We start from the raw sequence: 24,047 nt of genomic DNA, 5'->3' as shown, positions 1-24,047 counted from the left end.
AATCCTTTTTCATCATTCCATGGGTCATGGTTCTCTTCTAGCAAAAGTCGACATCACCTCCGCTTCAAAGTCATGCTTATTCATCCTAGGTGGTGGTGATAGTATTACGTATCGATTATAGTCAAGACGATATTAGGCTCATTCTCCTATTAATGTATTTTATTATCATTATTAGGTGGCCTACTATAATTCGGCTACCAAACTGCTCCGTTATTCCATTTCACGCTTGCCTGTGCTTGCAGGATGATTTGAGCCTGTAGGCGGTGAAGAAGTCTCAATCCACAAACAGACGTACATCGTCTGCAGATACAAGGTATTTCATTGCACTTTAACAGGTAATCTGGTATGCGCAATATTTTAAACAAGCCTCAGTAACTGAGTTTAATGTCACAGTTATGTTAGAATGCATCTCATTCTTGTTTCTGTGGTGGTCTGTCGGTCTCATCATGAGGCGCTTGGTCCGGAGCGCGTACGACCAATGCATCAGTTTCAACTAAACTTTACTCCAAATATCTGAACTTACCTGTTTTGAATACTTTATATTTAACACGTTCGTTTACGTACATATTAGGTTTTAATTGTTGAACTTTAAATGAAATCCACTATTGTTTTTACCATTGACCGATTTGCAGATCATTTAGACAGATAACTTCCATGTGCAGATGTGGCAAATTTTTCACAAGACAAGCGAGATGACAGTAGTACCCGACTACATGAACTAGCTGTTTTAAATATAGTAATTTTATATTTAACGTCAGTTTATCAGTGCATCTGAAAGTATATATTCTTTAGACTATCAGTGATTCCATAGGCTCTCTTTCTTTCACCTGCATGGTTTAAAACAGCAAATAGTCATGCCATGACAAGAACAGAGTCTCTGTCTTACTCCACCCAAGCACGATTACATCGTTGATACATATCGTCGATCTCACGCGCTGACAAGATGACGATTGACAATGACCATATCGCTGATTCATGGCACTTATTTGGGGTACACTGGCACGGGAAATTAAATTTATTTTATGTACACTTAATTTTTCAAATACAATGACTGCACCAAGATTTTCTGACTTGTTATCGGAAGCAGCTCATTGGATTTGTTAAACAATTATGCAAGTAATCCTCACAGCGTCTACCCTTTAGACAACCAAATTCTTCTTAGTATTGAACCCCCTGTCAGGCACTGCAAGAGTGCTCCCGGTTGAGCCAACCTTTGCCTTTTCCATTCAAAAAAAACCCCTCCTTCACTGTCTGGCCAAATAATGGCCATTCAACTTTACCTTTCTGTCTTACGTTCGGAGAGGCTTTCCCCGTTTGATGTCATGAGTATTGAGCTCCCGTCGGATGTTGGTGAGAGTCTCACGGCTAGACAACTTTTTTCATCCTTTGGTCAAAAAAGGCTTACCCATCCGATGCCGTCAGTATTGAGCTCCCACGGGATGCTGGCATGAGCCTCCAGGCCACACACCCTTACCTTTTCCTCCTACAGTCAGCGAGGCATACCCGTTCGATGCCTTGAGTATTGAGCTCCCATCGGACGTCGGCGAGAGCCTCCCGGCTAGACAACCTTACCTTTTCCTTTCTACGGTCGGCGAGGCTTACCCGTTCGGTGCCTTGAGTATTGAGCTCCCATCTGACGTTGGCGAGAGTCTCACGGCCACCTAACTTTTCGTTCCTGTTTGACGGGTGACGGTGCTCACTGTACGACGACAAGAGTCTCCACCTCCCGCCAAACTCTGTCCAAATCTTTTCCCCCCACCTGGTGAGGCTTACCCGTTCGATGTTCTGAGTCCTGATCTCCCATCGGATGCTGCAAGATCCCGCGCAGTCGGGTTTTCCTTCCTGCTCTCCGGCTGGCGAGGCTTACCCGTCTGATGCCGTTGAGTATTGTGCTCATGTCAGATGTCGGCAAGAGTGCTCCCGGTTGGGTTTTCTTTACTTGCTGCCCACAAACAGGTCTTATCCATCTGATGCCGTGAGTATTGATCTCCTGTCGGGTGTCGCAAGAGTCCTCTTTGTCGGCAGCCCAAAGCCTGTTTATCTGCTCAACTGATAGGACCTACACGTCCGTCGTCCTGAGTCTTGATCTCCAGTCGGAGGCTTCATGGGTCCTCCCGGTCAGTTATCTGCCCTGGTTGCCCACTGACTAGCAGGGGCTCATCAGCCAGTAGTGCCCGTTCACCAACACCGTGACCTATTCCAGTCGAGGCAACTTGGGCCCTCCTGGTCGGGCTATCCAATCACGTTGCTCCTCCGCTATCGGCCGGTAGGGCTCATCCGTTCCAATGCAGTGAGGTGCTCTGGTTGTGCAATGGCTCGAGCCCTCCCGACCGGGCGCCCCAAATCACGTAGTCCGATACAAGCAGCCGGTAGGGCCTATCTCTCCAAATAGGTAAAGTTGCTCCTACTGGAGTACATAGGCTCTTCCGACCTGCCAACCAGCTGATTTCTAAATATCAGCCCTCGCCATATCTCAACGCTATTGTGGGGGGGTCCTTAGTCTGGTGGCTGTCCTTTCCGCTATTGCTTTTCGGGGGGTACTCCTAGGTTCGGGCCATTCCCGAGCTCGGAGCCCCTTCCCCGGACAGCACGCCAAATATGCATTATAATACTTCAGCTAATTATATGTAAGTGTGAACTCGTGAACTAGCATTTAAATGTTATTTTACTTCATTAAAGGAGGATAGGGGTCGGATTTCAAAGTAGGGCTGGGACAACGCGTCGAGGTCATCGATGACGTCGACGCAAAAAATACGTAGACGCAAAATATGCGCATCGATTCGTCGACCTGTTTTGATTTCTCTAAAAAACATTTGCAAAACGTTTACCTTATGTGCGCTGAATATACGCGATGGCCGGATCAACATTCTGTCCAACATTATATAACCAATCCAGGGGTTTTTCTGCATTGATCTTTTTTTTTGGCGGCTGTCAAAGCCTTATTTGATCGGTGAGTGATGTAGAATAGAATGACTGTGCTGCACCTGACAGGGCGCGTACGAGAGAGAGCCCCGGCTGTGCGCGCGCACTCACAGTCTTCAAACAACACGAGCGCTTCTTGCTCTCTCTCTCCCTCGTGCATATTAATCAAAATCATTAAACATGATAGAAAAAGGGTGAAACACCCAAGTTTCACGTGCGCTCGCGCACTCACAGTCTTCAAACTACACGAGCGCTGTCTTGCGCTCTCTCTCTCTCTCTCTCTCTCACTCCCTCGTGCATATTAACCAAAATCATTAGACACAATAGAAAAAGGGCGGAACGCCAAAGTTTCACGTGGAGCATTCGGAGATTTTATTTTCTACATGACAGGCTGCTGGCTCCCACTGTTAATTTTTATTTTTTGGAAAAGCACTCTCTGTATTAGCTTAAAGCCCTAAAGTTTACATTGGTTACTGTATTCTTTCAATTGCTCTAAACAAGTATTAAAATAAAGTTGTTGTTATTTTCATCTTAAAGAAGAACTTTTTTTCAGTAAGCTAGGCCCTATGTGTTCAGTAAGCTTGTTTCAGTAAGCTATGTGTTTTCAAGGCTTCAAGGTTTTATTGAATGCTATCTCTATACAAGTGCAAAGTAATGCATTCTTAGTCAGTCTTTTATTTTGTAATTTTAAGAGCAATAAACATATATTGCAATGTTAAGGAATTCATGTTTTTTTCATTCAGATATGTAAATCAACATGTATAAATTGTTAGTAGTCAATTAATAGAGAGATAATTGAAATCGAATCGGTCTGAAAAATTAATCGTTAGATTAATCGATGCATCAATCCTGCAAACAGCTTGCATGAATGTCAACAACTCGTCGACAGTGAAAGGAGAGAAAGTCACACCAAACGAACTGTCTCGAATCCGATCTGTCATGACAGAGCTGGCAAACAATTCACCGTCTAGACAAAATCGCCAAATCCAATGCTAATTCGAGTAAGAGTTAACAAACCATTACCAAAACTGAGCATGTAGGAAGCGAGCATCAAATCTAACATCACAGTAAGTGAGCTAGTCAACATAAAATTTGTCCACGACATGTTATAATTTATTACTTTTATCGTTATTTAAATAATAATAATGAAACTATAGTTTTTTTTCCTCTACAAAATACTAAAATTATCTTGACTTTTAAAAATGGAAAAACAAATGAATGCATACTCCTGCTTGACTCATTCATACTGAAGGCTATGCAAGCAATTTTAATTTAAAAAGATTTATTATTATTAGTTGATATAATCTGATTATCAATACATCAGGTGTAATTTTACCTTGTTTCCTTCATAACTAAAAAATACGATTTTCCTTACTCGAATGTTGCCTAATAACCTATTATATTAATCATATTGATTTAAAGTAAAATATCATTGGCAAAGGTATCCTTTATACAAGCATTCCTATCTAAATCAATTTATAATTAATAAAAAAGGGTATTCCCAGAAACTATTGTTTATATTCATGTTTAGGCCTATTTCTTATTAATATTGTGGACACAGTGTGGACACAGCATGAGACCTCTGCTGGTCAACCTGCTCCTCAACCCGAGTGTGGCATTTAAAGCACAACACAATCCATCTCTTCATGGAACATAATCCATATTTACTTAATATCATAACATTTTGAATGTGTTGTTGGCTATTACTACACATATACCTATGCTATAGCTTAGACGAGATTGAACCACCACAAAAGAACTTTAAAGTTCAAATATGAACTTCTAGATATCAAACTGGTTCAAAGTTCAACTTGAAGGTTCTGTAATGATCCACTGGTTATTTGTCAGTTATTTTAAGAACATTTGTTGTGGTAAAAGGTTCATATTAGAACCTAGCATATTTAAGGTTCCATCATGAAGTTTTTCTAAGATGCACTGTAAAGACTAGACTGAGAACAGTTAGAACACCATTTACTTGTTACATTAGTAAATTATTAATTCACACTCTGTATTAATGTATTTACTCTTATTCTGTTACTGATAGTGATGTCAGATTCAATTGTGGCCTCCATCAGTTTAACCAAAATGTTTAGTCCTTGAGTTGATACAACATTTCGTCTGTACCCATGACCACCTCACACATCTCTAAATTGCACAATAACCTTTAGTGCACCATGTTGTTGTCAATTCGTAGAGCACAAATTAAAAATCACAAAAATCTAAGTGTAGTTCCTTTTCAGGAACTCGAGCTGCATCAAGCGCTTTGGGGAACGTCCCTGACGAGACCGACTCTGAATATCGTATGCAATCAGTCCATCGGAAAGGCGTGACGTCACGGGCGGGGTGACGTAGCGACCAGGAAGCTATAAAAGCACGTGCCGTGCAGCTGGCCTCAGCTTCGCGTCTGTCAGCAAGCGCTCTGTGTGTGCATGTCAAAAGTCTGTCCCGTTGGTCCTATTTATTGTTGTCTGTCCCTTAGCCATTAAAAGATCGTTAAAACAGCTCAATATGCCAAAGCAAAAGCAAAAGCAAAAGACCAAACATATGAAGGGCGATTCCAAGCCACGTTATAGATTGTGTGTTCCTCCCTGCCCTCGCTACATTACGAGCGGGGATACACACAGTCTGTGCGTGGCTTGCCTGGGATCGGAGGGCTCTCTTCGAGGAGGGAGCCTTCACCAGCGTTCCTCGCGGTGCTGGCCCCGCTTCTGCCGAGGCAGAGCGGCTGCTGCACTCGTGGGGTTCGCAGGTGGATCTGTCAGAGGGAATGGAGACGGGCCAGTCCTTATCTCCTTCCTCATCTGCCAGATCCGGCGCCCAAACCCTGGGTTCGGAAGCACGCTCGTCGGTTTCTTCCCCCCAGGGTGAGGGATCAGCTCTTCCCCTCTCGTCCTCCGAGGAGGTCGATGTGGAGACTGTTGCTGGGGATTCGCCACCCCTGTCGCCCCTGTATGAGGAGCTATTGGAGGTGGTCACGCGAGCAGTAGAGGCAACCACCTCCACGTCGGAGCCTTCCGTATTTTCCCGATCTCCATGATGAGTTATCGAGATCGAGATCCTTATTCGACCCGCCTCTTTGGCCCCAATTCACTATATTATGGCAACGTGATGGGGCTGGGAGAGCATGGTTATAGCCATGGGTCGAACAGACACTCGCGGGCTATCTGTTGCCCGGCTCGGCATCGTCTCTAAAGGCTCCGACATTGCCCACTAAGCCTCTTCGAGTTACATCCTCGCTAGTGGGCAAAGGTTATGTGGCAGCAGGTCAGGCTGGGGCTTGCCTTCATACTATGGCAGTCCTGCAAGCTTATCAAGCTGACCTGCTGAGAGATATTGATGAGGGAGAGGGGATCAAGTCTGAAGATGTAGAAGAACTAAGAAAGACCGCTGATCTCTCCCTCCGCGCCACTAAGGAGACCGCTCGCACAATTGGGCGGTCTATGGCAGCCTTAGTGGCCGCGGAGAGGCATTTGTGGCTGACCCTGTCAGAAATAAAAGAACGAGACAGGGTCTGCCTCCTGGACGCCCCGCTTCAAGCCTCGGGCCTGTTTGGCGACACAGTCAACACTGTCGTCGACAGGTTCCAGGAGGCACACATACAGGCAGCGGCGTTCCAGAGTTTCCTCCCTCGTCCCTCTCGTGGTGCATCTGGGCGGGAGATGACCACGCCACATACCGGCTCCTCACATCGGGAAGCGCAAAAGCAGAGTGTCGCCGCTCGTGCTCCCCCACGTCGGGACCAAGGGCAACGACGCTCTGAGTCGGGGACTTCTAGGGCTAAAGCCGATTTAAGATCTGTCATCGAAGCCCGGAAGTCCTCGACGAAAAGATCCTGACGCCAGGATCCAGAGGGTAGCCCCTGCTGGGGTAGAGCGCGGTCCACCTCATTATACGGTGCCCGTCTCACCTCAGTGCCCTCAGGAGGTCGGTCTGCCAACCCTGCCAGAGTTTCAGGGCGCAGCGGCCTCCAGCGAGCGCCACTCCCAGTTACTTCCACCCGTGAGCGTAGCGGAGCTGGGATGCCAAAGAAGGCCAGTCACTCACTGTCAAACAATTCCAGAGATTGTTAGGGCTGATGGCAGCTGCGTCCAACGTGATACCTTTTGGCCTGCTGCACATGAGACCCCTACAGTGGTGGCTCAAGTCCAAGGGGTTTTCCCCGAGGGGAAATCCACTTCGAGTTGTCAAGGTCACGCGGCGGTGCCTTCGTGCCTTAGACATGTGGAAGAAACCTTGGTTCTTGAATCAGGGCCCGGTGCTGGGAGCTCCTTGTCGCCGTGTAACGCTAGCGACAGACGCGTCCCTCACCGTTTGGGGTGCGGTCATGAGTGGCCACCCTGCCCTCGGTCTGTGGAGTGGTCGCCATCTGACATGGCACATTATTGCCTAGAGATGCTAGCAGTCTATCGAGCATTGAAATATTTCCTCCCAGACCTGAGAGGTCACCATGGGTTGGTGGGCACCGACAACACATCAGTGGTCTCTTATATCAATTACCAGGGGGGTCTGCGTTCGCGCCCCTTGTACAAGCTGGCACACCAGATCCTTCTGTGGTCCCAGGGCAAACTCCTCTCGATCAGAGCAGTGTATATTCCTGGGAGTTTGAATGTGGGAGCAGACATACTGTCGAGGCAGGGGCCGAGGCCCGGGGAATGGATGCTTAACACCGAGGTGGTGAAGCAGATATGGAAAGTATTTGGCACAGCCCAGGTGGACCTCTTTGTGACTCAGGAGACATCGCAATGTCCCCTCTGGTTCGCTCTAGTTCATCCAGCTCCTCTGGGACTGGACGCTTTGGTACAGACCTGGCCGAGGCTTCGTTTGTACGCTTTTCCCCCTATCGCTCTGCTCCCGGGAGTTCTGGCGAGAGTACGCCGGGACGGGGCCCGTCTACTACTAGTAGCCCCGTTCTGGCCGGGCCGAGTATGGTTCTCAGATCTAGTCTCGCTCCTCGACGGCTCTCCGTGGGAGATACCGATCAGGACAGACCTACTCTCACAGGCGCAGGGCACGATAATTCACCCTCGCCCGGAGTTGTGGAAGCTGTGGGTGTGGCCCCTGAGGGGGTGCAGCTGTTAGCAGCTGGTCTCTCAACCGAGGTTGTTGAGACCCTACTCCAATCCAGAGCTCCCTCTACGAGGAAACTGTACGCCCTGAAATGGAAGCTCTTCACTTCATGGTGCAGAGACCGCCAGCTTGACCCAGCAAACTGCCCAGTTGGTACAGTTCTGGAGTTTTTACAAGCCAGGCTCTCTGTGGGGTTATCCCACTCCACCATAAAGGTGTACGTGGTGGCCATAGCTGCTTTCCATGTCCCTTTCAGTGATTAGTCAGTGGGTAGACACCCCCTAGTTACACGTTTCCTCCGCGGTGCGCTGAGGCTGAGACCTCCAGTACGATCCCGTGTTCCCCCCTGGGATTTGGTTGTGGTTTTAGAGGCTCTTTGTAAAGCTCCATTCGAGCCAATACAAGATATCTCAGATAGACATCTGACACTTAAAACTGCCCTGCTACTGGCAATCACCTCACTAAAAAGAGTTGGAGATCTTCAGGCCCTTTCGGTGGCCCCTACTTATCTAGACTTTGCCCCTGGTATGGCCAAAGCATTTTTATACCCTCGAGCGGGTTATGTTCCGAAGGTTCCCTCTGTTACATCACAACCTATCGTACTGCAGGCCTTCTGTCCTCCTCCCTTTCGGGAGCCAGACCAAGAGAAGCTAAACTGTACGCACTGGACGCATACGTCCACAGAGCTGCCCTGTGGAGAAAATCAGACCAATTGCTTGTTTGCTATGGTGCTTCTAACAAGGGTTCTCCTGCCACCAAGCAGACCCTTAGTCGTTGGATAGTCGAGGCTATCAACGTCGCCTATGAGTCCTCTGGTCTTCTCCCTCCTTTGGGGGCCAAGGCTCACTCTACTCGGGGTATGGTGGCCTCTAAGGCCTTCTCAGCAGGTGTGTCCCTCTTGGTCCACGCCCTCTACATTTGTCCGATTCTACGATCTTGACATGCGAGCCACGCCGGGCTCTTCTGTTCTCTCGTCTTAGCTGTGCTCTTCGGATACACACTAGGCAGGGATTTGGAAGTCTGGAAGCGTGGGCACATTGTTCCCCAAAGCGCTTGACGCAGCTCGAGTTCCTGAAAAGGAACGTCCCAAGGTTACGAATGTAACCCTAGCTCCTTGAAGGAACGAGACGCTGCGTCGCAGAGCCATACTCCCGGCACCCCTGCCGGCGCTTGCTTCCCTACTCGAAGCTGAGGCCAGCTGCACGGCACGTGCTTTTATAGCTTCCTGGTCGCTACGTCACCCCGCCCGTGACGTCACGCCTTTCCGGTGGACTGATTGCATACGATATTCAGAGTCGGTCTCGTCAGGGACGTTCCCCAAAGCGATTGACGCAGCGTCTCGTTCCTTCAAGGAACTAGGGTTACATTCGTAACCTTGGGACGTTTTATATTCATAAATGAACAAGAAGCTATTCTGTGTTAAATTGAGAGGTTTTAAATATTTCAGCTGCACATTCTTTCAATTTTCCCCATACCACATTCAACCTTCAAATCTCAGATACTAATTCAGCTCAGAAAATGAGAAGTGGCAAAAAGAGAATTATTTTAAATGAATTTTAAATTAATCTGGTCGGAAAAAACAGCTTTTTAGACATGCTTTTAGACATGTAAAAACACTGTAAAAATGCCTAAAATTAACTTGATTCAAATGCAATGTGATTATAATATATGGATTTGATTGTGCTTTATTGTACACCTTATGACTCGTTTTTTTTCTTTATTTTTTATTAATTTATAAATTAAATGATTAAAAATGAAAAAAATGAAATACACATCTAAATTAAATGACTGAAAGAAAAAAAATGAATAAAAGAAGTAATGTAGGAAATGCTTCAAAGACTGGGGGGGGATATGTCAATGATTCGCTGAAGTGCACGAAAGCCAGCTATGTATTGGACCCGGAAATAACGTCTCTCTTTCTCTCCATACTGTATATAAAGTATATTATTATTATGTAAAGTATAATATTATACACTACATAACATAAAATAACATTGTATTGTATTATAGTTATTATTTCCAAGTTGTCTGTCTGGAACGCAGCATTAGGTTAACGCCAGTAAACGATCGTGTACTACAGTTAAGAGCCATTTTATAAAGTGACATTTCAGCACTTGACAAACGGACAGCGACTCTTAAGTAGCACTTAAAGCACAGATACGTGCTATTGCTTTACTTGCATTTTTGGTAAACGCAGGTGAAACAATAACGAAAGGTCGTAAAATTACTCGTAGAAAACTTTCTTAAGTGCTAAGATCAACCGTTATCGGGAAACTCGGCCCTGGACGGCAGCAGGGCGCTATTATCATCAATCCTCAGAAGAGACTGAAATTGATGAACCTAACTGAGACTCCGAAAGCTTAAATATTGCAAAAAATGATTGATTCAATCAAAATCATAAGATTACAAGAAAACCTAAAGACTAACATGCCAGCAAGACCACAGACACCACGAGTAAGTTTTAAAATATGTGGACACATTTACTAATTATTATTAACTGTTATAATTATTTAATGGGATGTACGGAAGAACTTAGTGACTTTAAAATTTTCTCATATTTATGCATTTGGTTGTCATTACAAAGCAACTTTCATTGCATTCCCATTTTTAATTGGATGCTTAATTAGGAGTGATGGGTCAGGTGTCCACATACGTTTAGCCAAACTATTTTGTTATCTTTGCAAATCATTGAGCTGTTTTTCCCATACCATCATGCACCTGCAAACCTTTTTGTAGGACGTCCTATTGATATTTCACCTGAATCAATCTCAAGACAACATATTGCTTGTTTGTAGCATCATGTTGTAGCAATAAAAAAAATTGTTTTTTTTGACAGGACAAAGCAAACAAGATCAAAAATAATTCAATGTCTGTTTGATTAGATGTGCACATATACATGGTGATTTTCACAATGCAGTAAGTATATAATTTTAGAGAATGATAAGGGTAAAAATCTTTTTCTCTATTTTCAAGTATGCAACAGGCGAACACAACAAGGCATCTTCAGCCCTTGTTACCAAACACCAGTTCTGGAAAGAAAAGACTGGCAGAGGATGTGCTTAAAACAAATTCAAGAAAAAAGAAAGATCACCTTGATTAATGTTCTTTAGGTTTTTTTTTTTCAGGTTCAACAAAGTAAGAAAACTAATGTTTAAATCCATTAAAGTTAAAAATAAAAAAATATGGCAACCATTGTAGAGGTAGGTTTGCTAAAATAAAGTGACACTTCAATACTTACATTTCCATTATCTCGTGAGAATATTTTGTATATATGTTTATTTTATTATTTATTTATTTTGCCGATGGAGAATGGTCAAGATTTGTATCAGAAGAGGACATGGTCATTTGGGGTAAGAATCACAGACAGAGTCTGGTGACACAAACAGTGATCGGCGAGCGCCAGAGAAGAGCAGCTGGGGTAGATATTGTTACTGAGTTGGATGAAAATCTAACTTGCATCAATCTCTTTGTCATCAGTGAGGTGAGTGTTTTTGTATCTATACTATCTTCATCATTTTTTTTCTTTTATTTTACAACCCCTTCTCTTGGTTTATGAATTTTTCTAAACATTTATTTATGCGGTTATTCTGTACTGTTTTGTGTCCATGCAGGTTCCACTGTTACAGCAGAAAGAATTAATAAAGGGAATATTCAAACAAAAAAATTAATCATGTCATTATTTTCTCCCCTTCATGTTGTTTCAAACTTGTATGACTTTCTTTTGCTCTGTGAAATAAATTATTTTCAAGAATGCCATTGAAAATCACTGAAATGTTGCTTTGGACCCCAGTGTTTTTCTTCATATGGACATTCTTTAACATTCTTATTCTTAACAATATCTTAATTTGTGTTCTGCAGAAGAAAAACATTATACAGGCTTGGAACAAAAATAAAAATAACTAATTGTCAAGGAAGGTAAGTATTAGTAAGGGATTTTTTTGCCCCATTTTGCATGAGCTGAACTCAAAGATCTAAGACTTTTTCTGTGCACATAAAAGGCCTATTTCTCACAAATATTGTTCAAAAATCTGTCTAAATTTGTGTTAGTGAGCACTGCCAAAAGAATCCATCCACCTCACAGGTGTGGCATATCAAGATGATTAGACAGCATGATTTTATACACAGGTGTGCCTTAAAAGGCCAATCTAAAATGTGCAGTTTTACTGTATTCGGGTTTCCGAAAACCACTTACTATCTGGTGTGACAACCATTTGTCTCACGCAGTGCAACCCATCTCCTTCACATAGAGTTGATCAGGTTGTTGATTATGGCTATGTGAAGTTGCTGGAACTTTATCACGCTGTCGTATACGCCGATCCAGAGCATCCCAAACATGCTCACTGGGTGACATGTCCAGTGAGTATGCTGGCCATGCAAGAACTGGGATGTTTTCAGGTACCAGGGATTGTGTACAGATCCTTGCAGGATGGGGCCGTGCATTATCATGCTGCAACATGAGGTGATGGTCATGGATGAATGGCACAAAAATGGGCCTCAGGATCTCATCACGGTATCTCTGTGCATTCAAAATGCCATCATTAAAATGAACCTGTGTTTGTTTTCCATAACATATGCCTGCCCATACCATAACCCCACCGCCACCGTGGGCCACTCGGTCCACAACATTCCCCCACACGCTGTCTGCCATCTGCCCTGTACAGTGAAATCCGGGATTCATTCATGAAGAGACCACCTCTCAAAAGTGCCAGATGCCATCGAATGTGAGCATTTGCCCACTCAAGTTTGTTACGATGATGAACTGCAGTCAGATCAAGAGAATGACAAGGATTCAGATGAGCTTCCTGAGATGGTTTCTGACAGTTTGTGCAGAAATTCTATGGTTATGCAAACCGATTGTTGCAGCAGCTGTCCGGGTGGCTGGTCTCAGATGATCTTGGAGGTGAAGATGCTGGATGTGGAGGTCCTGGGCTAGTGTGGTTACACGTGGTTTGCAGTTGTGAGGCCGGTTGGATGGACTGCCAAATTCGCTAAAACTCTTTTGGAGACAGCTTATGGTAGAGAAATTAACATTCAATTCACGGGCAACATCACTGGTGGACATTCCTGCAGTAAACATCCCAATTGCACACTCCCTCAAAACTTGTGACATCTGTGGCATTGTGCTGTGTGATAAAACTACACATTTTAGGCCCCGTCCACACAGAGATGTGTTTTGCTGTATACTCATACATTTTGTATCATATAGGCTTTTCGTCCACATGGATCCGGATTGAGTGGATGAATTTGAAAATGCCGCCCTTGTGTTTTCGTGTGGACAGCGAATCCATATATTTTCTCGCCCCTAGTCAGACACTGCTACGTCATGTAACAGCAGCAAAAATATGAACAAACACCGAACAATTGTCTTTTTATTAACTAACGTTAACACTGATTAATATTGTTCCATGTTCGGTTGTATAACGCGCGTAAGGTTAACGCCCATAGTCCAAGTCTTCTTCTCCATGTGGCAGAATTACAGTGCCACATGTCTGGTCTGGCATGTATACTTCATCGTTTTGTGTCGGTTGTGGTTTTGCGTAGACGCAGATATTTCTTGAGACCAGGGGGAAATAATGGAAAGGATAAGCTCTGGCTTCGTGTGGATGTAGCCTAACTGTGCGTTCACACCAGATGCGACTTGTATGAATAAATTGAACATTTAGAGTTTTATTCGCTTCATTCGCGCATGAAATTAACTTCACAACAGACGCAAATTCTCATCATGGGAGGGGCTTCTGCCAGTTGAGTTCAGGCAGCATTGTGATTTCAAACACCATTTATTCTGATAATTTTCAAAATATTACTGTTATTGTGTCATGAAATGTAGTTTTAAAAGTATTTCAGGTGAGAATGTAGTTGTTTTTAACTCAAGTAAGCGGTTTATTTATAAAGACATTTATTTATAAAGTGCCTATATGTATGGAGATGAGCTCCATGCGATCAGCGGGAGCTCAGTGATCATGTATCCGCTTGAAAGCAGTCTCAGCTAGACTTTCTGACATTCGCTGCTGACTAAAATATCATTCATTTTGGGTAAATCTAACAGGTAATCTTTGGACTTTATTCAATTAATCTGTTTCTTCCAAGCAAGATCCTTTTTGTTTCTGTAAAAGTATGAAGAAGAATCATACAGCTCCGGTATCCACATACAGCGACGATGACTTTGTCCTCCATTGTTGTTTCGGATTAAGTTAGAGATTGATTTTTCATGTGATTTTTGCTCAATGGAAAAATAATCTATTTTCCATCTGTTTTGTAATTGTATATACACAAAACATTTTTGGGTGAATGTGGAGAATTTAATTAGAAGGAAAACTAATGTTATATTTAAATTAAATAATTTTAATATATGTATGTATTATTCCAATGAAAATAGCGATAATAATAATAATTTGAATTGTATTGTACAACTGTTCATTATTTTGGGAAAATTTCTTCATTTTCTTCAGGAGACAAAAGACTACTTCACCAGTTTGGAGAACATTATAAATAAAAAAGCAAGGAAGACTTGTCATATTTTTAAAGAATATTCAGTTTTTTGATTAATGAATCAATGGTTTGTACACATTAATATGCAATAATAATGTTTATTATTGTATATTTCTAGTTTCTGGTTAATAAAATGAAAAAAAAATATATATATATTGTTTCGGATAATCCCTCCTCACTAACACTGATTTAGACTGATTTGTGAACAATATTTGACAGAAATATGTCTTTTGTGTACATAGAAAACGTCTTAGATCTTTGAGTTCAGCTCATGAAAAATGGGGCAAAAACAAAAGTAGTGCATTTATAATTTTGTTCAGTGTAGTTTACACTGCCTCATCTTTCTTTTCAACAGCTCTACTACATTGTGGCATGTTTAAAAATTAAAAAAAATGTATTACTGACTTATTTTTTTTCATCTTAATTTTACATAATAATAATAATTTCTTGTTAACTACTAATTATTGTTATAGTATAACATTAGGAACCACATACACCCAACCCTGTGCTGTTTCTAAGGGAGGTGCCTTTGATGCAGAGTCTCTTTTAGAAATAATGATGGAAGGGGAGCAGGAGGTCTGTGAAGTAGACTATGTGAACACAGCTCTACACTTCATTTTCAACACTGAAAACTCCTATTAGACACGGGACATATATGCATGGCACCACTCTTCGGTAAGTATGCTCAATGGCTCGCAAGGCTCAAACTGCTCGTTAGAGCTATCAGACGGCGAATCTATCTCCATAGGAAGCATTAAATCAGGATTTGGCAGGATTCCCACTGAGTATCTCACCAGATTTCAGTCGTGAACTTAAGCGAATTCGCCGCATTGTTTGTCAAGCAACGGACTGACTTGATATGAAGAAGAATCAAAGCATCCACAAAAAACGGGCAATCTCACCTTTAATTAATCTCTGGACGTCTTCATGAAGCTAAGCAAAGATCCTTGATTTTATTGCCTAGTGCTGTTTTGGCGAACATGCTTCAGACATTGCTATTGTACAAGCCAATTGTCAGTTATGTTGCGAGGCATCCACACCGGTAACACTACCAGTTAAATATACCCACGAGCCTCGTTAATTTGTGGTCAAGGTTGTCGATATTAACGGGCTGCTGCTTCAGGCTCATCTATTGGGGATGCTTTCATCAAACTTATCAGACTATTTCCAACACACTGGGCTTAAATCGGTGATCTGCTGTTGCTCAAACTAGTGTATTGATAAGTGCTTGATACTAAATGTACAAATGCTCGTACCTATGCTGAAACGTTATCCGACAAGGGCAATGCTGTTGCCTAAATTAAAGTCTGACCATATGGCGTACTGCTTTACAGTTGCATGCTGATCTTTTAGCTGGTTAAAAGAGCACCCTTCGTTACTCCTATCTCCATAGGGGATCCCGCCCCACGCCATGCACTTAAGAAGGGCTTTGCTTAAAGCTATCAAGATATGGCACTGCTTGCTGGTGAGGTTAATCTATTGTCCAGCATCATGTGCTAGTCCTGCTGTTGCATAGGAGGGACTTATGCTTTCGCTTGGTCCACTGCGAGCCTCCACAGACTGACCGCGCACCCGATCAAACGGTCAAGGCTTATACTCGTCACATTCGCCATCGTACAGGGTCATATGGGTTTTCGATTCCTCGAAAATGCTGAAGATTTAATGCAGTGTTTTCAAGGTTATTTAAAAAATGCTTGGATTTAAATAAGTACCTGGTAAATGCATGCATTGGGTTAATATTTGCTTCTTTACTGGATGGGTAACCATGGTTTCATTATATAAGCAGCTCCGCTCGAGTCTGCGCCTGTAGTTGTAGAGTGCTCTATTAACGCTAGCCCTCCGATAAAAGGGAAAAAGTCTGCTTGGTTTGTTTCCACGGGAGAGTGTGCGCTTTGAGCATATAAGGTAAACAAAATTTCCCTGCTCATTTAAACTACATCCTAAGACAGCAATGCATACAATCGTATGCAGGGTTCCCCAGCATCAGGGTAGGTATTATTGGCATTATAATTAATCACACATGGCGTTGAACACTACAGTTGTGTTCAGATTATGCATCACTGGACTGGACTCTCTCGAACATCGTCATCATAAACAGCGGAAATGACGTAAACAAGAATTAATTTGTGGCGTAGTCCGCGAGATGCAGTAGAATCATCAGTCATTAATCAGGAATGTTTGTGCACATTCTGTAAATTAAATCCCGAATGGATTAACCATCTGTTATGCTACTAAAATCACCTATTGAAGGATGTATGAATATGACGTGTCATTCCCCCACAAACATTAATCGTTATCGTGACAAATCTAAGGACATCAAATAAATGTAAGGACGTTCATACAAACCATGTACCGGTCCAAATGCGCTGCCTGCTGGCAATTTGATGATTTCGTTTAGAACAATGAAATTGCTAATGTGCCTCAAAATCCAACGATTTACAAGTAAGGGTGTCCGTGCGTTTGCTTAACTAAGGTAAGAGTATGAATGCAAAAGGTAATTTACCCAGTCGTAAAGTGCTGGAAATTGAAATGTCTTTGGAAGTGCTTGGATTTCCTTGAAGGTGTTGGGAACTCAGAAACAAAGACCAGGAGACTCTTGGGTAATCTTCAGCAGGATTCTTTATTGAGAACGCTCTGCGTGGCACTGGAGTCATCAAAAGTCTAACTTGTCCTTAAGACATTGTAGTTTATATACATTTTAAGGGGGCGGGATACACAGAGGTGGAGACAACCTAAACAAAGCATGCAAATGCAATACAGGGATCAGCCTGATACTGGCCATTTTCCCATCTTTGATCTTGTCAGCATAAAAGTGTCATTTAAATACAGAGGTGCCTGACAGTATCGCTGATACCTTCAAATTATCATACAGACAAAGGCACAGCTGTGCCTTGAGTTTAGCAGGCACCTTTATCTTGGGACCTTGCCCAATTGTCAGGAAGTGCATGAAGACAAAAGGTTAATGTCTCAGACACTCGATTTTCCTGATTTGATCTTCTTGGATGTTAGCTTTATTACTTTATTATTTATTTATTATTAAAAAGTCTACTATTATATTTTAACCTAAATTTAACATTTTATAAATTTATAATCCCACAAAGGCGTAAGAATCCTGGTGTACCATTCTCTGAACAACAGGGGGCGACGAGGTCTAACGATCCTCTAAAACCATCGGGAATCACTAATGAAAAGTAATGGCTGCATCCGATCTTAGGCAGCTGACTCGCTGAGCATCAGGCTTTAGGTGTGTTCGACTTCACACAGCACTGCGCAAACTGATCGCAATCGGACTTGAAGCAGTGCATGTCGGTTAGAAATATTGTCCGATTTAAGACTGCGGCGATGCATATGACCGCCACGTTTGACATCCTCGAGTACCGCGAGAGTGTTTCGAGAGCAGCCAGCTGACTCAGCCGCCGCAGTTTCTCCAGAGTGACTGCAGGAGCCACAGCTGGTCACGATTGGCCAGATTCACCAAATGACAACAATCACATGTGTTCGGGGTTTATTCAAAATTTTCAGTTCCAATAATGGCCACAAATCTGTGTTTTAGAACGGTAAAAGCATTTTAATGTAGTCGCCTGTTGTATTGAGTCACGTTCATCATACTACAAAGCGTATCTCCCCCTCTGTATGAGCATTTAAACAGCATATTATCATGTTGAACTTTTATTCTTGAAATATATTGTGCCGTATTAAGCAGTATAAAGTATCCGTGCTCATGAAACGTTCTGAAACGTTCTGCGTATTACACAATTTTGCATTTTATTTACTTCATCTGTGATAAGTATACGAGCACCGCATGAGTGCCATTAACAGGAGCAGAAGTGTACGGCTGACATGTCTGTTTTCTCTTCATGAACCGATTTTGGACAGGCTTCTGAGGCAGAGTAATGGTCTACAGCATGATCTACAGCTAAATATAGAAGTGCTGGTTATAACCAGTGGATATTTTGTACAACGTACATTTAATACGTAAATAAATTATATAATATGACACTGACTGCAAGGAGAAGGAGGAGAGTGAGGAGGAGGATGAGAAGAAGGAAATGGAGAAGGAGATGGAGAATGAGAATGAGAATGAGAAGAATGAAAAAAAGGTGGCTGCTGTTTTCTCCCACTAGGGAGATCACCCTTTGACACGATACTTGTAGGGGACCGCTGTTCTATTCCTCAAGCGAGGACCGAACACGCCTCAGAAGAAAGGGACTGTTGTTTCCTCCAGCTGGAGAGAACACCCTTCGCTGCTATCGCTGCAGGGGACTGCTGTTCATCCTTAAGCAGCCTTCAGGAGGGGATGAACACTCCTGCTAAATCAAGAGGGAACTTGCTATTCTCTCCCTCACGTTTAGAGGGGAGAATACCCCTCTCCTAGCAAAGGCTGCATTAAGCATCTCAATAACAGTATCTTTCTCTTTTGCAGGAATGGAACAAGGACAATTCCGGGGGTCTTCACGCTACTCTCGTACCGTTCATACCAAGCTCAGGGACATGCTGTTTGTTCTTGCGGTTTTCCAGCTGGAGAGAATACCCTTCACCGCTATAACCATCTACTTTAATTATAGAGAGGCCCGCTATTCTCTGCCTCATTAGAGGGGAGAATACCCCTTCGCTAGCCAGTAGGCTATATTAAAGGCCATGTTGCAGGTTAACCACCACTTTCGATTAATGGGTACATAAATCACTCAAGGCAACCCGTAACCTGTGTTTTTCCAACCTTAAACCCGTGAAAGTGGACAGGAACGGCAATCAAACTCGTGACTTCCCACCCGTGAACTCGTGTCTCGTACTAGATCGATGTACTCCGAGTTCCGAGGTCACACAGCACGCGAAACAACAATGACAGCCCCTATGGATAACACTGCCTACGGATGCAGTTTATGCAAGTGGCACAAGTTGAAAAAACGATTTTAGGTCAATGTACCGTTGCAATTAGAAAAAATAATCTAGTTACAATTCCTTGCACTCAGAAAGTTTGGCGTAACTTGCCTGGAACGGTACAAAGTCGTTAGTCGTGGTATGAAATAGTGATTACGAGCTCAAAAACCTGCCTGGAACGCAGCATCAGAACTAACGTTATAGCGGCTGACTGGGATGAGGAAGAGGTGGCAAGAGCCAACATGTATGATGACCTGCAGCTGTGTAATTTCGAACCTGCCAGACGTGAGAGAGCAAATGAGGAATTGCCAAGAACTGATGTCCGTCAAAGCTAATTAAATGCATGGTCCGAGGAGAATGAGTGGAGAGTTGGTGAAGTGTCCTGGTGAGTTGCTATCGTTTAGCATCGCAGCAATGAGCACTGGAGCTAGTCTACGAGCAGCAGTGCACAATAACGACACACACACACACACACACATATATATATATATATATATATATATATATATATTATTTTATTTTTTTTTTACTGTCATTGAGTAGCACCGAGTGAAAAATCAACGTTTTCTTATATCTAGTGGCAGTTATCATGATGTTAGTTCGGATAAGTACCGGTAACCTTTGTCATAGTGTCGTAGAACTGGTAAACGTTGTCTTTGTCATCTAGAAATAGAAGGCATCATGCTAGCTATATGGACGTTTCTAAGTGTTTATCTCTTCCTCCGGTGAAAATGTTGTTGTAAACGTAGCCGCGTGTGTGTCGCTGTGTTTGGCAGGTGCCTGTGCACTGAAAAGCTTGTGTTGTAGGGAAGTGAGTGCGTTTGGGTCGATGTTGGTCGATATCTATCTATCTGTCTGTCTGTCTATCTATCTATATATGTAGTCTATCTATCTATATATATCTATGTATTTATCTATTTATCTATAATCTGCGCTATCTGAATACTCTCGTCTACTACTCGTCTCTCTCTAGTCACTCTCAATGCTCTCAAGGCGGGCTTTGGTAAATTCTCTCCCCAACGTGACTTGATGCAATGCATTATGGGGGAAAGGAGACCGCTGTAAGATAGTACCTACTTTTTCATATTATATTCCGTTTTGTGATACCCAACAACATAAAACACAATGGATAACAGTTTAAATGTTTATTACCATCAAGCAAATTGCACAAATTCGTAAAAAAAATTTACCCTGCAACAGGGCCTTTAAGGATATCTCAATAACACTGGCTTTTTTCTTTGATAATGTTAAAGCTCTTGTATGTTCAATTATTCCGGGAGCAAGAACCCCCATAAGGAACCATACCGCCAAAGATATATTGTGTTCAATATACTCAAGTAAACTTGCCAAAGTGGTTCTTGTCTGAACTGTATGTGTTTGTTTGTTTGTAATATATATATACATGTTTGATTGTTGTTTATTTACAGTATTTGTGTTTGCTGGTTTGTTTGTAATACATATTTATGTATTAAACAGTTTATGGACAATAGTGTTCTGTATATATAGTGAAATTATATTAGTGATGTATAACAACAACAACAACAACAATGTTATTGCTATCTAGAAAAAGTTTAGAAAAGGAACCAGTTATGGTCATTAATGCACCTTTAAGTGAAGGTTCCAATTAGAACCAATATCCAGGATCATCGAAAGGTACATTTTTTAAACTTTTCATCTAAGTGTGTACTTGTGACTGCTTTTGTTTTCCAGGGTCACAATCATAGACTGTAAAAAAAGATGGACGACTCGCCTTCGCTCTCTTCCATTGGTCAAAACTGAAGCCGCCAGTGTCCCGATATGGCGCTGACATCTTGGACTTGCGCCTGCGCAGATAGCGATCTAGGGACCAGTTCTGCGCAGTAACTATGCGCAGTAGCAAGCAGGAAGTAAAGCCTTAAAGCCGTGAAATCAACGGCCCCGCCCCTGTGCCCCGCCCTCACTCTCCCTCGCAGAATGCACATACCGTAATCTGCACTGTTTTGGAAGTGGAGTCCTGCTCCTGTGAACTCTGTCTGCTCCGTTCCACTCCAATCTCATTAAAATAAGGTAAATACAATCTCCTCAGTCCTCCGAAGATCATGAAAAAAGCCTGTTGACGCTTCAGTGCCTCCTCCAGAGAGCTGTCAATCACAGCTGTCAATCACGACGTCACACCACCGTTTTTAGAGCATTAAATAACTATCTAAAAAACAACTTATTTTAAAAACGAACACTTGAATTTACATTAGCGTGATACAAACTACAGTAAATGATATTTGAAGGGTAATTTAATTGTTTAGTTGGTCTCGCGTCCCATTGAATAACATGGGGAGGCGGGGTTTATGACCTATACTAGGACCACTCACCAGGGGGCGATCGAGACGTTTTGGCTTCACTTTCCAGGGCTTGTGCGGCACGCTTGGTCACAATTAGTTCACGTTATTTATTTATTTATTTATTTATTTATGCCATTATTTCAGTTTCATTTGTGTTTTTGGTAGTGTAACCTTCCATTGCCTCTGTGTAAATTTTAACAGATTATAATGGCTCACAAAACTTAATTAAACTGTTATTACACTGTAGCCTAAATGTAAAATAGGTTATAGGCAACGAATGCTATGCTCAGTACTCTTTCTTACAGTTATGTTCTGGTATTATATTGCAAGTTAACTGTAAATAACCCATAGCATATTCCTTCTAAGTCTAGTGGGCTCTTCTATTAAATCTGAATCATATTTTAACTTTGTAGTTTGTAAATAAAACTAGTTTAAAGCGTCCAAGAAAATAATGGAATGAAGTCCACGTAGAGTGCGTCACAAAAGAGCTCACGCCACAAACACACGGTCAATGTTTGTTTATTCTTAGAAACACATCACGTGGACGCTTCGAAGCGCACGCAGACCAGACGATGCTCGTGGTCGCGCGCTGCAGCTTTGCTGAGCTCAGATGAGATGCTGCTGATGCTGGCGCTGCCCTGCACGAGCTCTAAAAACAGATGCTCCTGCTGAGTCATGGCTTGTTGTGGTCCATTACTGAAGTACAGACACCATGAGATAGATTATATGTCTGGGACCTACAAGCAAGGTGTTACAGCATGAAATAGCCGCTCATTGAAGCAGGAGGAGTGTCTGTCCTACATCGCAATGATTGCTGCGGCTTTTTTGGTCTTATTGAGACCCTTGAGTATTCAGTGTGTTTTATTGCTATTATTGCTTTTGGTAGGAACTGTCGCCACGATCCTGTTTCTCAGCTGCTGGCATCGCAAGCTCCGTAATGAGAAAATTCCCCTAAAATCCGTGTTTACGAGGCGTTCGAGGAGTCGTGGTGAGTAGACAGACGCGTCGCGTTATGCCCACCATATGTGTGTTCCTGTAGGATGTCATTGCGATAACATGCATGCTGCACAGTATTTTTTAGACATTTTCATTCATTCTTCTCTGAAAACAACACTGTCATCAAAGCGCCCGTGTGCGGCATGCGAGCGCGCGAGCGATGCTTCGTATTCACCGTCTGTTCTCGTTGTGTGTTTAATAAAGTGTTTTTTTATTTCAAGACCAGACAAAGTTATTTGAAGAGCATCTAAGAGACAATATGACTGAATGCATGTGGGGTTTGTTTCAATCATTCCCATTTGTTCTAGAAGCTGGTTTCCGGCCGCATCATTTTCGCTCTGAGGTAAATCTCTTTCTCTTGCTCTGTCTGTCAAGGTCATAGAAAAGTAAAGCAAAGCATCCAAAATAATGACAATCTCAAAAAAAATGTTTGCGTAGTGTTCTGTTTTCTTTGACAGCTATTGAGTTACTTTCATCTTGATGAAGTAGTAGCCTATCCGAAGCGGATGCGCATTGCGCATGTGTGCCTGATAAATAATTTAGAAAAGACTAGGCTACTTTTATGTACATAACGTATAATACCAAGTAGTAGCCCCAGTCTACATTTTTGAAAACTATTAAACAGCGAAAGATAGACGGAAGTGGCAGGTGTTATTATTTTAGGATAGGGAAAATTGCAATAATTTGTCGCATTTCGCAGATTATGTTCTGCGGTGATATTATGGTCATTGTTTGACAGGTATGTCGTCACAGTCCACGTCTCGCGAGGAGAAGCGCACGCGCGCGCGTTTCTGAAGAGCAGCCGCTGATCGAGAGCGAGCCGGACTCGAACCTGAGGAAGCGCAGAGGGAAGAAGAGAGTCCAGCCAGACTTCTATCAGTCCGTGCAGCTCACGCCAACACCCAAACCAGTAGGTATATCCTCATCTATGAGGCATTATCCACTCGCAGTCCACTCTTAGAACAAAATAAAGCTTCTGTATTGGCATCTCTGGTTCCATGAAGAAGTTTCACTGCACAAAAAGGTTCTTCATAGTGAAATATGTTTCTTGAATTTTTTATAACGTTCTTCACTCAGAAAAACAAAGGTTCTTTTAAGAAGACTGTGTATCTTGAGCTGTAAGTATAGACCACTAATGCTAAAGACATCTGAGATTATCTTGAGCTACATCACTCTCTGTTAATGCCCAAATAACTTCAGATATCTTTACCATCAGCGCTGTAATAAATAAAAAAGCATAGGCTATATTAGGTCTAATAAAAAATTAAAGGAAAATAATGCAAAATAGTAAAATGTAATAAATGAGCTGGGCTAAAATCAACATGAAATAAAAATCAACTTTTCTTAATACACAGCCATTCATCTGTCAATATATATATA

At 42.5% G+C, this 24,047-nt stretch overlaps 1 protein-coding gene across 1 annotated transcript in view; it reads left to right on the top strand.

Annotated features, from left to right (window-relative positions):
- Positions 1–22,456: 22,456 nt before the first annotated feature.
- The window catches only part of LOC132157469 (dystonin-like), a 199,244-nt gene continuing 197,653 nt past the window's right edge, over positions 22,457–24,047 (top strand). The window contains exons 1-3 of the mRNA XM_059566826.1: positions 22,457–22,659; positions 22,979–23,010; positions 23,407–23,577. Of these exons, the coding sequence (XP_059422809.1) occupies positions 22,479–22,659; positions 22,979–23,010; positions 23,407–23,577 (384 nt within the window). The 5' untranslated portion in view covers positions 22,457–22,478. The remainder of the gene's footprint in view (positions 22,660–22,978; positions 23,011–23,406; positions 23,578–24,047) is intronic.

Source organism: Carassius carassius, chromosome 14 (genome assembly GCF_963082965.1).
Source record: "Carassius carassius chromosome 14, fCarCar2.1, whole genome shotgun sequence".
NCBI classification, from domain to species: Eukaryota; Metazoa; Chordata; class Actinopteri; order Cypriniformes; family Cyprinidae; genus Carassius; species Carassius carassius.
This window is presented reverse-complemented; position numbering and strand designations above follow the sequence as displayed.